This window comes from Temnothorax nylanderi, unplaced genomic scaffold (assembly GCF_030848795.1).
Source record: "Temnothorax nylanderi isolate EJ_2023f unplaced genomic scaffold, tnyl_v1.0 TNYL_tig0003_pilon, whole genome shotgun sequence".
In the NCBI taxonomy this organism is placed as follows: Eukaryota; Metazoa; Arthropoda; class Insecta; order Hymenoptera; family Formicidae; genus Temnothorax; species Temnothorax nylanderi.
Genome location: NW_027249065.1, coordinates 2,453,321 through 2,468,108, shown reverse-complemented (window position 1 = coordinate 2,468,108; position 14,788 = coordinate 2,453,321). Strand labels below are relative to the sequence as shown.

General features: G+C 44.5%; 1 protein-coding gene across 3 annotated transcripts in view; it reads left to right on the top strand.

The window, feature by feature from the left end:
- LOC139771728 (cell adhesion molecule Dscam2) overlaps positions 1 to 14,788 on the top strand; it is a 77,402-nt gene that overhangs the window by 61,022 nt on the left and 1,592 nt on the right. For all 3 annotated transcript variants that reach the window (XM_071704726.1, XM_071704719.1, XM_071704713.1), the window contains exons 14-26: positions 458 to 634; positions 1,432 to 1,579; positions 2,475 to 2,776; positions 6,461 to 6,609; positions 6,817 to 6,971; positions 8,185 to 8,366; positions 9,412 to 9,708; positions 10,568 to 10,864; positions 11,236 to 11,371; positions 11,450 to 11,577; positions 12,105 to 12,533; positions 12,895 to 13,179; positions 14,010 to 14,296. In XM_071704726.1, coding sequence (XP_071560827.1) covers positions 458 to 634; positions 1,432 to 1,579; positions 2,475 to 2,776; positions 6,461 to 6,609; positions 6,817 to 6,971; positions 8,185 to 8,366; positions 9,412 to 9,708; positions 10,568 to 10,864; positions 11,236 to 11,371; positions 11,450 to 11,577; positions 12,105 to 12,533; positions 12,895 to 13,179; positions 14,010 to 14,296 — 2,972 coding nt within the window. The remainder of the gene's footprint in view (positions 1 to 457; positions 635 to 1,431; positions 1,580 to 2,474; positions 2,777 to 6,460; positions 6,610 to 6,816; positions 6,972 to 8,184; positions 8,367 to 9,411; positions 9,709 to 10,567; positions 10,865 to 11,235; positions 11,372 to 11,449; positions 11,578 to 12,104; positions 12,534 to 12,894; positions 13,180 to 14,009; positions 14,297 to 14,788) is intronic.

The window sequence follows — 14,788 nt, the reverse complement described above, 5'->3', positions numbered from 1 at the left end:
CAGGATGTTTTGTGATGGAGAGTAAACAAGGTGATACTTCACGCTGCGAGCTGAGAAATAATTTTTCCTTCGGCAAAACTTAACGTTATTTTTTCGCAGTTTATATAAAGTTCTTAAAATTAAACATCTTGGTAGCTGAGTGTGCCTCCAAGTCGAAACGCTGTTAAAGTAAAGTTTACCTGAAATTACGCGAAGAATAAGATTTTGCTATCCATCCCACGTCCACGAACCAATCCTTGTCCGCGAAACATCTGATTCCTTTTTTTTTTTTAATTTTAGTTTTTGATTAGTCTAGAACACCACCGATAAAATGTATAACGACTTTTAATTTGTACCCTTCTTGCCACGCGGATTCGAGTAGAATCCGGATAGGGCTCGTAAAACGTGGGGGGGTAATAATTTCCCGCGGACGTGTCTATTATGCAAGAAACGTCAAGATGTATCCCTGCGCATTTAGGTGAAACTCCGGGTGACTACAGAGAGCTGGGATACGGCACGGAGGGCGTCGGGGTGGCCAGAAACGGATCCTTGGTGATCCCGCGGGTATCGCGGGATCACGCCGGATTCTACCTATGCCAGGCGAGCAACGGCATCGGGCCCGGCCTCAGCAAGCTCATTCGGCTAACGGTTCATGGTAAAATATTCACGCAACCTAGAGTTACTGTCGTCGTCTGGATCCCCGGATCCTAGGTCCCGGGTGGTATCCGGGATTTCGAGCGGGAGTAGTTTTAAATCATCCGGAGTGTGATCGAAACCCGGGTGGTTCTTTACCGCCGTGGACATTACATTAAAAGTATTTCACACAGTAAGAATTATCATAGAATATCAATCGCGAGTGATATCAGAGGAAATTATCTCTGTCTCTTTCTGAAATTATCTTTGGAGATTTAATGGAGAGGGCGGCAGGAATTTAATTTGTTATTACACGATATCCACTACGCGGGCGGCGATATGTAATGCAACAGTCATGAATTTAATAAATTTGTTAATTTCAATTCGCACACACACACACCGACATGTCCGCCGGAAATTCAATAGCATTACTACAATATTCGTCACTGGATAATTGCTTCGCATCACTGCATGAAATCCTCTCTCTGTGAGTGGGATACACACACACACACACACAGGCGCGCACGAACGCACGCGCTTATTCGGAATATAGCATCATGCGTCGATAATTGATCTTTTTTTCGCTTGGCTACGAAATAAACGCGCATTCAACAAAGTACCGTAGATTGGCCGTGCGATTTCGACGCAAACAAAATTGAATTGCTCGTTTGTAATTACAAAAAAGGGACATCTGCGAGTTATAGCGAAAATTGTTTTTATTGTCTTGTCCTTTATTTTACGTTCATTATGCGGCGCCGCGCCGCGCCGCGCCGCGAGTGCCGAGAGTGTAAACGTTCTGATGAAAAATTCTCACTGCAGCGGGCCCCCAGGTGACAGTAAGGACGCGGCAGGAATCAGTGCGACGAGGGGAGAGCGTAATATTGCGCTGCGAAGCCGAGGGAGACGCGCCTCTTGATCTTAGCTGGCGTGTTCGTGACAGCAAGATCGATCCTAATTACGACGTTAGGTTCGTATCGGAATTAATTATGCGTCTTTCGCGTGAAAGCTCACAGCATTTGAAATGCAGCATACCACGTTTGACGCAAGCGTCATTTTGACGCTACACTATCATCGTGCATTAATTCGCAAGAACGTTCAAAGCGAAAACGAACTAAATTCGCTATTTATGGGTATCCTCTTTGGACACGAGAAATCCGTATCCAACAATTGTACGTACATATTTAGAATTCCACTTTGCACATTAAAACAGATAATTCGTATTAAAACTATATATTACATATTAGCGACTGCAGCTTATTTTTGGTACGACAAACATATCCTGTATTTGAATTGAATTATTCAAATTATTGGTCCTTCATATATTCCAAATCTGCCTATAATTGTTTTAGATTATTTTAGGTTAATGCATTTTATGTATAACAGAACATACAAATTCAAGAACATATAACCAATTATTTGATATTACCTCAAAACCTGTTTTTGTTAGTAACGAGAAAATTGTACCGAGCGAATTTGTTTGTAGAACTGTTCGTTCGCGGACTCGTTAATTGACTGCTAAAGCAAAATAGTCTATTCTTGGAAAATACATTTCGCCAATGTGGAATCGCTGCTTTAACGGCGGAATAAGAATTAATTTGTAATGAAATAATATACCTGCAGATTCTGAGAGATTAATTTCAGTTTATAAAAATTAATATATTTACCAACATGATCAAATTATCTCGCTGTCCAATATTTGTCGAAATTTTCGTTACGACGATAGAATATACCGAATAATCAACAGATTTTCCTTCTTCGTAATTAATTCATCTTAAATATATAGCTTTCGAGCTGGAATTTCTCAGCCTGATCAGCCGGGGCTTATCGATTAATCGCGTGACCGCTCCTCTCGGGTTGTCCAGGTACGCGGTAGACAATACGGCTGACGCGTCGGGACGCGTCACCACCGAGCTGCGGATCGTGCAGGCGAGCCACATGGACCGCGGCGACTACGTCTGCGTCGCCGCGAATGCGTACGGTCGTGACAAGGCGACGATCCACCTGCTCGTGCAGGAGCCGCCCGACTTCCCACGCAATCTCCACGTGGCCGAGCAGGGCAGCCGGTCGATCCTGCTGGCCTGGTCCTCGCCGGCGACCGATCGGGACGCGAGCCACGTCAGCTCGCCCATCACCAACTACATCGTGCAGTACAAGGAGGCGCAAGGTACAAACTATCCTTCCTCCTTTGGTCTGCCTTTTTCGGTGTATGCGCGCGAAACCTCGCTCACTATCGATCGAAAGCCCGAGAGCATCTCGTTATAGATCGTTGCATTTCTGGCCAACGACACCGATTCCTCGGCACATTGACCGCATCACATCACATATGTATATCATGTATCACGTGATATCACAGCTCAGATACAACTCTTAACATGGTTCCTAAAAATTGACTTTTTCGATATATCTGATTTTCTTTATTCTATTCAATTAAACGACGAATAAAAATAAAGATTGGAAATAGATTGGCATAGTTTTAACACAAGAGCTCGTGATGTTGACTATGATAAAATAATGGAGGTACTTCGGGGTCTTGAACTTTCAAATGGGTATAAAAATTTTTACGTGGATTTTCTCGAACTTGCGACTCGACAGTTATGACAAAAGCTTACTATGGAGAACGCCAAGTAATGTCGCACTTCTTTCAAAGTTACGTACGTTTGCGTGCGGATAATGTTTTCTACTTTCATTTAATTCACGTTTACCCAATTTACAAACGGCGAATGTAAAACGGTGAATGAAGGGAAAAATAAAATTACCTCATGCAAATCGCATAATTCCCAAGGAAACGTCGCCTCGCGTCGCCTCCAGATGATGTGACGGTGAATGCGCCGAGAGACCGCCCTGCGCTTTGCAAATTTTAGATTCAACAATAAAAATTTTAATTTTAATTTGTGTGCTCTGATCTAGCCCGCGATCAATAGTTAAAGTGTGGATGCGCGTAAATATGGAAGAGATTAAAAACTGTTTGTTTAATTTTCTATTTACTGTGGACGTATATACGCGATTAATCCCGGCTGATGTAAATATCGCGTTATAGCAGCGCGTATATTGGTGAAAATAAAACCAGATTTTTTTGTGCTTGCTCGAATGATAGCTCGAAGAGAGAGAGAGAGAGAGAGAGAGAGAGAGAGAGAGAGAGAGAGAGAGAGAGAGAGAGAGAGAGAGAGAGAGAGAGAGAGAGAGAGAGAAAAGAGGAAGGAATATCGATGTACGGTGTACGGTTTATTGCGCCCCATTACATTCTCGATCCATCGTCATTATACGTATCCGCGCGCGTTCACAATGCGCTTGGCATTTCTATATCATTCGGCGCGGAATATCATGTCGTAACGTTTAAGTTAACACTACGATGTCTTCGGCGAAAGTATTCATTCGTATTCGGCCGAATAACGCCGTGGCTTTTGCCCCCGGGGGGGGAAATCATTAATCATTTATCCCACCACGCTGCTCCACGTCTCCCGCTGGTATTCGTTTAGAAGTTTAGGCGTTTACTTTATTTTGGACTTATTTTTGGCTTTTATCTGAAACCCGCCCGTTTCTCCTGTTCTATCGGCGAGCTCGCCGTTCTATCGCCGTCATGTTAATGTTTAAACAAACGCACGTTCGAAACGTTCGAAATTCTATTAACACGATGTGTATTCTTACTAGTAAGTAATAGCTCAATCGCGGAATGTGTATCTACCTGGTGAATGTCTATGATGGAGTATTTACTCTCTAATTTTCGAATCAGTCGAAGCAGCAATTTCGGAAGGGAACGCACGCGGAAAACGATTTTTCAATATAAAATGTTGCGGAATCAGTACGGATAGTTCCTGAAACATCGACGGATACAACGTATCGCGCTGTATATTTTAGAAATTGATTATTAATTTAAAACGTTATAAATAAATTGAGGTATTACTTCCATTTCGGTATCACGAATTACATTTTACCTTGTACGAGGACACGTTAAAAAATATCTCGTTTGTCATATGGGAACAAAAGGACACAAATATCAGATATATTAATATAATTACCGACATAATATATATTTTGTTTTCTGCGAACAAAGAGCATTTTTAATATCACAGTTTATATTTAATATTAGCTCGTTGTTGTACTTAGCATTTATTATTTATACTAAGTAAATTAGCATTTTATTAAAACATTTCATTCCACGAGGTAACTCTGTGGCAAATACAGACTGGATATTTTCCCTCGTAATGCGCTGTTTTGTAATGTCGCTCCAAGATGCACACGTAACGCGGCGCAGTCTGTCGCATGAGCTGCGGCTGTCAAGAGCAATGGTAATTACATCGCTGTGTCTCTTGTAAATTCACGTCGAGTTGATTCTACATAATAGCGCCGCGAATTTGTTCGCGATTCGTGCACCCCATGTAATACGCGCGGCCGCAAGTGCGGTTCCGTTCTTTGACGTTCCCTTCCGCGCGTTTGTGTTCAAGGAAATGCGATTTACGTTTCTCATTGATCAATTCGTTCACCGAAAAGGGACGTCGACCGTGTTAAACCGTTTCCGTCTCGTGGCCAAATTTGCTGACGTTTCACAGGGGATATTTTGATCTTTCCTCCGCATGTGAAAATATCTTAATTATTCATATAAATTCATAGATGCGGCGGACTTTATTTCACGTCTATTTATATCTTCCATGTATATATATATCTCTTTTTCTTTCTCCCACTTTCAACAGCCTTCTTTTGCAACCATGCAAATCAGAATTATTAATTCGATTGTGCGTTGTCAAAGTTTCTTTTTATGAAGACACAGAGAGAGCACTTTATTTTCTGAAACATACACACATCCGGCATCTCCGAGCGTTGTTGGCGGCTTTCGTTGACGACGACAGCTAAGACGAAGTTTTCTGTAAAGTCGTTTGCGAATCTTCCTCCTTTCGCGTCTTTGTTTTACAAACCCACCCCCGCCCCCCCCCCGCCCCCGACTACCGGGCCACCTTCCCCACTCTCACTCGCCCTATTTTCATGCCACAAACTTCTCTTTGAAACGCCCCTTGCCCTGGCCGCTCGTTAACTTTGGATGTCCTCATTTACGCCTAATCGACTCGAGTCTCCCCGCCGGTGTTAAATTATCCAACTTAACGCACGAAGGGGCATGGAAGCGTCGTGGTGTTAACGCGCATAAAACATGTTCGTCAGGCAAGCACCGTCGAGAATTATTATCGCTCTTACCGAAATCGAGTCTCGCGAGGATCGAGATTTCCGAGGAGATACCGACCAAACGATGATAAATATATCGCCCGCGAATGTTCGCACGTACTATTTACTCCGCGCGAGATACATGTATATTATCCCGGCACCCCCGCGGTATCGCGAGTGAATTATTTTAATGTCCATGTATTCTCGCGCTAGATCTCCCTAAAGTTGCGCGTCTCTAAATTACAGATTAAAACTAGAGATAATCCGCATCTCCGAGATCTCGCGCGCTTCCGTTTTGTGTGTAATATAGAGCTTCGAATTAATTTCTCCAACTGTGAGCGTTGGCATGCATATCCGACTGTATGTGTACGTGTACGTCCGATATTTATTGCCAGCTACCCCCTTTGCACGAGTTTATACGGCTCTCATCCTCCATTAAAATGTCATTCGCTTGATCGATTCGTTTACTCATCACATACGATCCGTCTTTGCGGGCAACTGTTAAACTATACGGGCCGCGCCACGGGAGAAACGAAATAGGTTTATCGACCCAGAGCGTTGTACAAGCTAATCGCGCCCGTCCGGATTTTCGGGAGGAGAAGATATACCATCTCGCCTCGCGAGACTCGCCCCGCGATTACGCTTTAAGAGATCGTACACTGCATCCTTCTAAGCGTTGTTGCCTTTTGCTGGAAAGACGTGTGGCATGAGCACAACACGCAGAAGCTGGTAGCCGGAGACAACACGGTCGCTCGGGTATCGCCCCTAAAACCCGCGACTACCTACCACTTTCGGGTGCTTGCGGAAAATCATCTTGGAACATCAGCGCCAAGCGACATCCTTCATGTCAGTATCAAACATTGTCGAAAGACAAAGAATAGAAAAAAGAAAACACACACACATACACACACAAAAAGCATGATCGAAAGAAAGAAAAGAAAAAAACTTTCACATTATCACGAAGTCATTAACGTTGCGTTTAACGTCAGACGGATTGTGGTTTTTTTTTTTCACGTGCGCCGTGGGGGCGATCTCTCGAAATTTTCGAAACAGGTGCAAACGGACGGCGAAGTGCCCGGTGGACCGCCCAGGCACGTCTCCGTGGAGCCCCTGGGCCCGCAGCAGCTCAAGATCACGTGGCAACCGCCGGATCGATCCCTGTGGAACGGCGAACTACTCGGATACACCATCGGCTACACCAATCTCGGGTATCGTTATCTGCTTACCGCTCTTGAACCACGGTAGTTTGCGGCATTTAGCGTCCATCACTTCGGCCCGAAGTTTCGAACAATGATCGCGATGATCCCCTCCGTTTGCGCCAAGATATCACGTAACAGTAAATTTGTACAAACCGGGTCGTTTAAATCGCGAAGCGTTATATCTTCGACAGTACTGATAATATTGATTTTGCGAGAAAAATGCTTCGTGTGGGTAAAATTGAAGAATTGAGAGAGATGTTTTTCAGAAATAGGACGAAGCTGTGTGTGATAATCTTAACGCGCGCTGTGTTATTTTCGCGAGACAGACAGTTTTGGATATATTTTTCAAAAATTATAGATGAAACTGTCGAGATAAAAAAAAATACCGAGACATATATTACTAGCATAATTTAATTCGTATGAAAAATTAGCTTAAACATCTTGTTCTGTGACAGACATTTATTCTTTCTAAAATCAGATTTCGAGAATTGTTCTTTCTACTGAAATCAAATTTAAATATCTTTCATTGAAAAAAGTTAAATTGACGCGACAAAAATCGCTCGCGACGAAACTTCTTAAATTAGGCATGATAACGTTTGCGCGATGACATTTCATACCAGAATAATCGAATCATACTTCGACGGTCCGGTCGCGCGGCAGAAAGTACCATGAATTCTTAAAATACCTTTTTGTTCGCGCTCCGTAGTTATATTCCATTGAATTTCGAGATTGTTACTTCCTCCATTATACTCGAATCGGACAGCGGAACGTAATAAATGCGGACGATAAGGACGATTTCCGGTAAACTTTGGCGACAGCGACTTTCGTGCCAAGCATTTCCCGTTCTTAGACAGCACCAACTTGCGAACAATAGGATCTATAAGAGAAGAAAAGATGGTTTATATATTTTAATGCGTAACTGTCTATTTGTTACGCCGTTAACTTCGTCACTTGAAGTCGTTCAGCTATCGTCTAGGGACAAGAGACACTTGTCTTTATGTAATTTAACATTTATAAGAACGATTCTTCTCTCTTTCTCTTTTTAAAATGAAACTTTTCACAATCGATTATTTACAAATCAATTTAGTAGTCTTCTCTTCTTGACACACCCTTCGTGTTCGCGTGGTTGACACAGATTTCACCGCTGTCGATTGCCTTCGTTGCCTCCCGCGCGTTATCTTTTTCGCTTCAACGAACCGTGATCTCGCGGCTTTTATTTCAGAGGAGATGATCAATTGATGAACACGACGCGAGTAGGAATCACAGGAAATGGGGACGGCTCGCACGATTATAGACTAACCGGTCTACGAAAATATACCCAATATAGCGTAGTAGTCAAGGCGTTCAATAGCAAAGGAGACGGCCCGGGATCCGATCCCGTGACGGCGCACACGTTCGAGGACGGTGAGTGGAAAAGCCCCTTTCCTCATATTTTATCGAGCACTTCGAGCGGGATTTTCTGTTTTGTAAAAATATCTGGACGCGCGCGGCGCGCGTTAAACAAAGCAATTACGGCGCGCCGCTTTGAGGTAGTCTCTTTGCATTTTGATTACGAGCTAAATGTAATTGAGAATTGCAAATGATGAGATCAAGTTTCATATTACAAATTAATATCATAATTTAAAGTTTGTCATATATACCATATTGGTATACAAACGTTCAATACGATATATAATGCATAACGTTGAACAACGGCAATCATTTGCGTAACGATATTGGGTTATGGAAGCGAGCTTTTACGCGACCCAAACAGTAAATTGTTACAAAATTCGACACTGACAATAATAATTCTTCGTCAAATTTTTTCGTTTTACCGTATGACTATGTAAATTCTGCCAGACTGCATTTTATTTTAGTCTAAATCACAGTTTTTGCAATTGAGATTCTTTTATGCTTTTTTATAATTTCATATCTTCCCTACAACTTTGGTGTTGCATATTGCGTTTTAAATATTCGGCTACTCACAAAATTGGTCAAATGGTGTTAAATCTTTCATACAAAACTAACAAAAGAAACAGATAAACGTAAAAAAAAATTTCATAATTATTATTGAATTAACTACATCATCATATTAATTAATTGAAATAACGGCTTTATATATACACTCTTAAGCATGTACCGCGTAGTATCTCCAAATTCGAGGTACAAATTTGTAATTTAGAAATTTGTACCTCGAATTTGGAGATACTACGCGGTACATGCTTAAGAGTGTATATATATATAGTGTCAAAAGAAAACAAATAATGTTTCTGGAATAATAACCTTTGAACAATTCTCTTGTAACTTCCGAGACACTTGGTCAATTTCGTGAGTCACTGCGAGTTCGATACGAGTCTGGGTGTGTGCGTGTGTGTAAGCTGTACCAATAACATAAACTCGAAACCGCATTTTTCGACACGTCAAAGGAGAGCAATGCGCTACAGCGATTTACGGTACCGATTTGACATAGTTCCAAGTGCGCCACCGCAGAATGTAGCTTGCGCCGCGCTGAATGGTCAGAACATCCAGGTGACCTGGAAACCGCCGCCTTCCGACAAAGTTCACGGGGTCGTGCAGGGGTACAAGCTGCTGTACGAGGCCGCGTCGGACTCGCAGACCAGCAGGGAGACGAAAGTCAGTCATGCCCTCAGCACGGTCCTGCATACCCTCAGCCCGTACACCAACTACACGGTACAGGTGCTCGCATACACCAGACCCGGGGACGGCGTCGCGAGCAGTCCCGTGTCTTGCACCACCGGCGAAACTGGTAAACAGCGTGCAGATTACCCTTTAATACTGGTTACTCGATCTGCAGCTTATTTTCGACGCGTTTATTTAAAAAAGCACATTTATATATAAAACTCGGGAATGGGCACCTAATTTTTTTTGCATAAATGGTCACCTGTGGTGATTTTTACACCCCAATTAAAAGTCATTGTTATTAATTGTATATATTTTTATTGTTTTATAATTTATTAGTATTTGAGGAAAATATGTATATAGATTTACTCAACATTTTCTGAAAAAAGTAAGGAGAAACCAAAAAATATCTAAAAAACGAAAAAAACACGTTAAAATTACTAGGAGCTTTATTTTTTCAATACTGAGGTGTAAAATTCCCATCAGGCGTCCGGGTTAGAAAAGAAATTTTCCCCAAATTATATTCAAATAGAGACGAGTTCCAAACTTAAGTGGAACAGAAACAAATCCATAATTTGTGAGAGATCTAAAAATCGTAGAATTAGAGTCTGGCCATAAATAGCGATTTTGTCAAAATTCTCTATCTACATTATCTACAATATCGCTATCATTCGCTATCAATCTGTTGCTGCAATACTTGTGACACTTTTACAGCGTAGACTGTCATAAACGTGCATCATAAGAGACTAGCTTATAAAGAGAAGGAGATAGCGAATGTATATCCTTCACTCTCGCAGGATTTCGACAAAATCGCTTTATGGCCAGACTCTAATTTGAAGGTCTCCAGTGAGATCCGTTTAAATTCAACTTCGTGTCTAATGCAAATGTTACGCGATACATATTCTATCCGGTAAACTCGGTCCATTTCCCTGAACCTTCTCTCCGCAAAGTCATCGACGATCAAAGATTGACAACTCTGCCGACAGTTCCCGACGCCCCGGAACGCGTGAAGGCGGTGGTCAGCGGCGAGAACGCCGTCGTGATATCCTGGCTGCCGCCGCGACGGCCGAACGGTCAGCTCATCCAGTACACCGTCTACATCCGCGTGTTAGAGAAGGGCCAGGAAGTGAAGATCACCAAGAGCACCCTGCCCGCGCAGAATCTACACCACGAGGTGACCGGCCTGAAGCCGCACGAGACCTACGAGGCGTGGGTCACGGCCTCGACTAAGGTCGGTCAGGGCTCCAGCACGCCGGTCATCAAACTTCAACCCAGCACCACCGGTAAGACGTTCTCTCTTCGAGGGATTCGGGATTATTGAAAAATTCCTCGCCTCCGCGCCGTAAAATTCTATACCGTATCGGATGCCTCCGCGAGCGCTCCGATATAACTTTTCATTTTCGTCGAGTTCCGAGGAAACTGTACAACTGCTGAAACGCGCATACACACGGGGGGAATACAGATTCGCGGAACCCCGATGGTCCATATTCCATAAAGGGCGAAACTGCTCTTTGACGTTGAAGCACACGCGCCGATCGATAACGAACGTAAGCTCGCGGTGCTCGCGACTTTTCAATAATACCCACATTTGCGGGAGATATTACGGAGCGCAAATGGCACGTACGGAAACTCGTAACGGGAGTCCTTTAATTAGTTCCAGCTGCAATAATATCGTACGGTGTGCCGATCGTGGTGCCGTGGCGAGTGGACGTTAATATGGCTTGCCTCGTTGTCGGCGATCCCCGGCCGACCGTCGAGTGGCGACGTGCCGACATGAAGCTGCACCAAAAGTAAGTAAACTGCAAACGGAAACGCGTAAGCGCAAACCGCGGCGATAAGACGTACATTTCACGGGGCGAGTTTTCCAGATCCGACGTGGGCCCGGACAATACCTTAACTCTGAGAAACGTGCAGAGAAGTCACGAGGACAATTATTCGTGTCACGCGAAGAATTCGCTCGGCACGGACGAAATTACGTACACGCTGCATATCCAGGGTAGGTACCGCGTAAGCGGAATCATTAAGACCGCCCGGCGCCGCTAATCACGCTCTCGCGATAAGCGCATGCATTGTGCGTATACACGAAATTTTAATCCGTCCCGCGGAAGTAGATAACGCCTTCGCCTCGCGAGGATAATACGATTTAAAGTTACGTTCTCAAATCTTTCTAATAATAGAAGGCGTTATATCACAAACTTTCCAACAGATGCAGCCGGAGTTTTAGAGGGTATAGTGTATCTAACTTAACAAATTTCAGAATTGCAATTCCGATTAAATGTATTACGCAATCACGATTGAAGGTTCTCCGAGGCTCAGGCTGCATTTCTGCACAGCCTCGCGAGAGCGAGTCTTGCACTTCGAGGATAACTCCTATACGAATTCTTATTCATGCGCGAGAGAACGAGAGGGCGAGAGGCGCATCTCGGCGCTCACGGAGAGGGCGAATGTCGGGCGGTGTGTTTCGCCGTCTCTCGAGCGGCGCAACGAGAGCGCCAAGTTCTAATTGGTAAACTTTATGCATAGTGCCGCCGACGTCGCCGACTCTGCTGGCGACCGGCACGACGACCGACGCGATCCAGCTACAATGGAAGCAGGGCGACAACGGTGGCGCGCCTATCAAGGGATTCCTCCTGGCTTATCGTCGGGAATTCGCCGAATGGGAGGAGGTCATGCTGGACCGGCGCGAGAGCACGCATCTCCTCGAGGGCTTGCAATGCGGCACGCGGTACCAGTTCACCCTGGCGGCGTTCAACCGGATCGGCAGCGGCAGCGCGAGCGAGATACAGTTGGCGAAGACCAACGGCTCGAAGCCGGTCCCGCCGCCCAAGCATCACTTCGTCAAGCCGAATCAGACGTTCGTTATTCTGGAATTGGCGGCCTGGCAGGACGGCGGCTGCCCGTTGACCTACTTCGTCGTGGAATATAGGAGGCTGCCCGGGGATTGGCTGCTCGGTAAGAACCTACAACTCTTACGAAAAGTTCAAGTCACGAAGCGAAGAAGTGAGATCCCGATAACTCTCCAGGAGCGCGATGTTGATCGCGCCGAATTAATTCGAAAATCAATATCCAGGAAGTCTCGGGAGAAATGCCGACTGTATTTATTTCCTGTTACGCGCGCGTGTTATCAATGATACATATCAATCGCAGAATCATTCGCGTAATATAACGTTAATTGTTTTAAATTAATTTGGAAATATTGACGTCCTAGAAAATATTTCAAAAATTCACTCGTGATCGCTCTAAGTGCCTATCAATTTATCAATATTCTCGCGTATGCCGATAATTAATCCGATTTGACCGGCGCGTGTTGCAGTGTCCAATAACGTGCCGCCGCAGTCGAAATTCCCCATCGTCGATCTGGAGAGCGGCACCAGCTACGAGCTCCGCGTGACGGCTTACAACAACGCCGGTTCCACCCAGGCTGAGTACCTGTTCAGCACGCTGTCACCGAACGGAAACAACCGTTTGCACGAGGATCATCCGCAGGAGAGCGAGACCACTCCGCTCTACCTCGACGCCCACGTTTTGGCGCCCAGCGTCATCTCCGTTCTCGCTGTCATGCTCGCGATCGCCGGGGTCTGCTTTTGCCTCAAGACACGTGAGTACCGAGCCTGTACTCGCGAAGCCCGCTCTATCAATTTCGCGTCGCAAACGCCCCCGAGCAGCGTGCGAACACACACACAGACTCCGGCTTTGCGGGGGATACGGTTGTTTCCAACGTTGTAAAACAAATCTGTCAGATGCCGTTTATTCTCGCGCATTCCACTTGGTACACCGTTGTAACGGTTCCGCCGCGAATTGGGAACAGGAGGGAGGGGAGGAGGTGGGACAGTCTCTCTCTGCGGATGTTTTATTTTTTTTCGTCAACTACACCGTCGATATCAGGTACAATGTCAACAACAGCGCGGTCCGCGATATACACCGCGAGCGTTTGGTTTAATTAAAAACTTTATAAACGAATTACATAGCCGGGTCGTCGCTCCAGACAGAGACGTCGGTTACTGAAACGAGAATATCTCCCTGTGCATAAATCATTCAAGAAATACTGGTACGCTCGCTCGTACCTTATTCGAGTTACCACCAGTTTCTTGATATCATCTTCAACACGCTACGTGAGCGCCTTTATTTTAAACCGCGAGAGGATACGCTCAATCTACACGACGATGGAATTTTATATTTTTCCCGTACGTGCGTGCGGTAACTGTACTTTTTTTTAACTTTTTTACTTTCTTACACATTTCAGAAGTGAGTTCTTTTCGCGTCAATGGGATTTGTTCAACAACGGGAATTTTGTTCGACGAACATTGAGTATTATAGTTCTTTTTTTTTATATCGTATTACGTATATTGCATAATCTGGGTCACGTTAATTGGTGATCATCGAGTGTCTGCATGGCAATCGAACGAACTCGAGTGCGGTCGTTTCTAGATCCGGACGGATCCGGCGGGGCGAACGATCCGAACTCGCAAACGCAGGCGGCCCTGGACAACAAACACAACATGGAACAGAGGGAACAATACTACGCCACCGTGAGGAAACCGGGACAGCAATCGCCCTGCCGCGAGGTGAGCGCCCTGGAACGAATACCCGAGTATTCGGAAGACATTTATCCGTATGCCACCTTCAATCTGCCCGAGCAGGAAAATCTGTCGGCGAACCCTATGAGACAGGCGTTCTTCTACGAACGCAGCGAGACGATGCTGCAAGGTGCTCAAGTACGTTTTATTTTCTCACAACCGACGGTTTACGGCGCCGCCACTTACGATCCATCTTACGATTCTCTTTTGACATCGCTCTCCCTCCCCCGTAAATCGTGACGTCCGAGCTGATAAAAGATTTCTGAAACTTACGACGTCTAGATGTCTACCTCGGATAAAGTCACCGCGATCAAAAGTAATCTCATTAGCGAAGTTATAATGCAATGGGAGTAATTACTTTCTTTGCATTAATACTTAAAGGGACCATAAATTGTTCTGCATTGCGTGGAGAATGTTAAATTCGAATCGCCGACATTATTTAATAAGTACGCGGTCGAATTTAATTACAGTGCGAAATATTATGCGAAAAGCAATATGAAGCAAAAATCGTTAAAAAGTATTAACGGTGCTACAAAGGAACAAATTTCTTCAATAACAAATTAATGAAAAATATTCTATAAGGCCTACTGGTAAAAACCACTTTTTTCAATTAAAACTATTATATTAGAT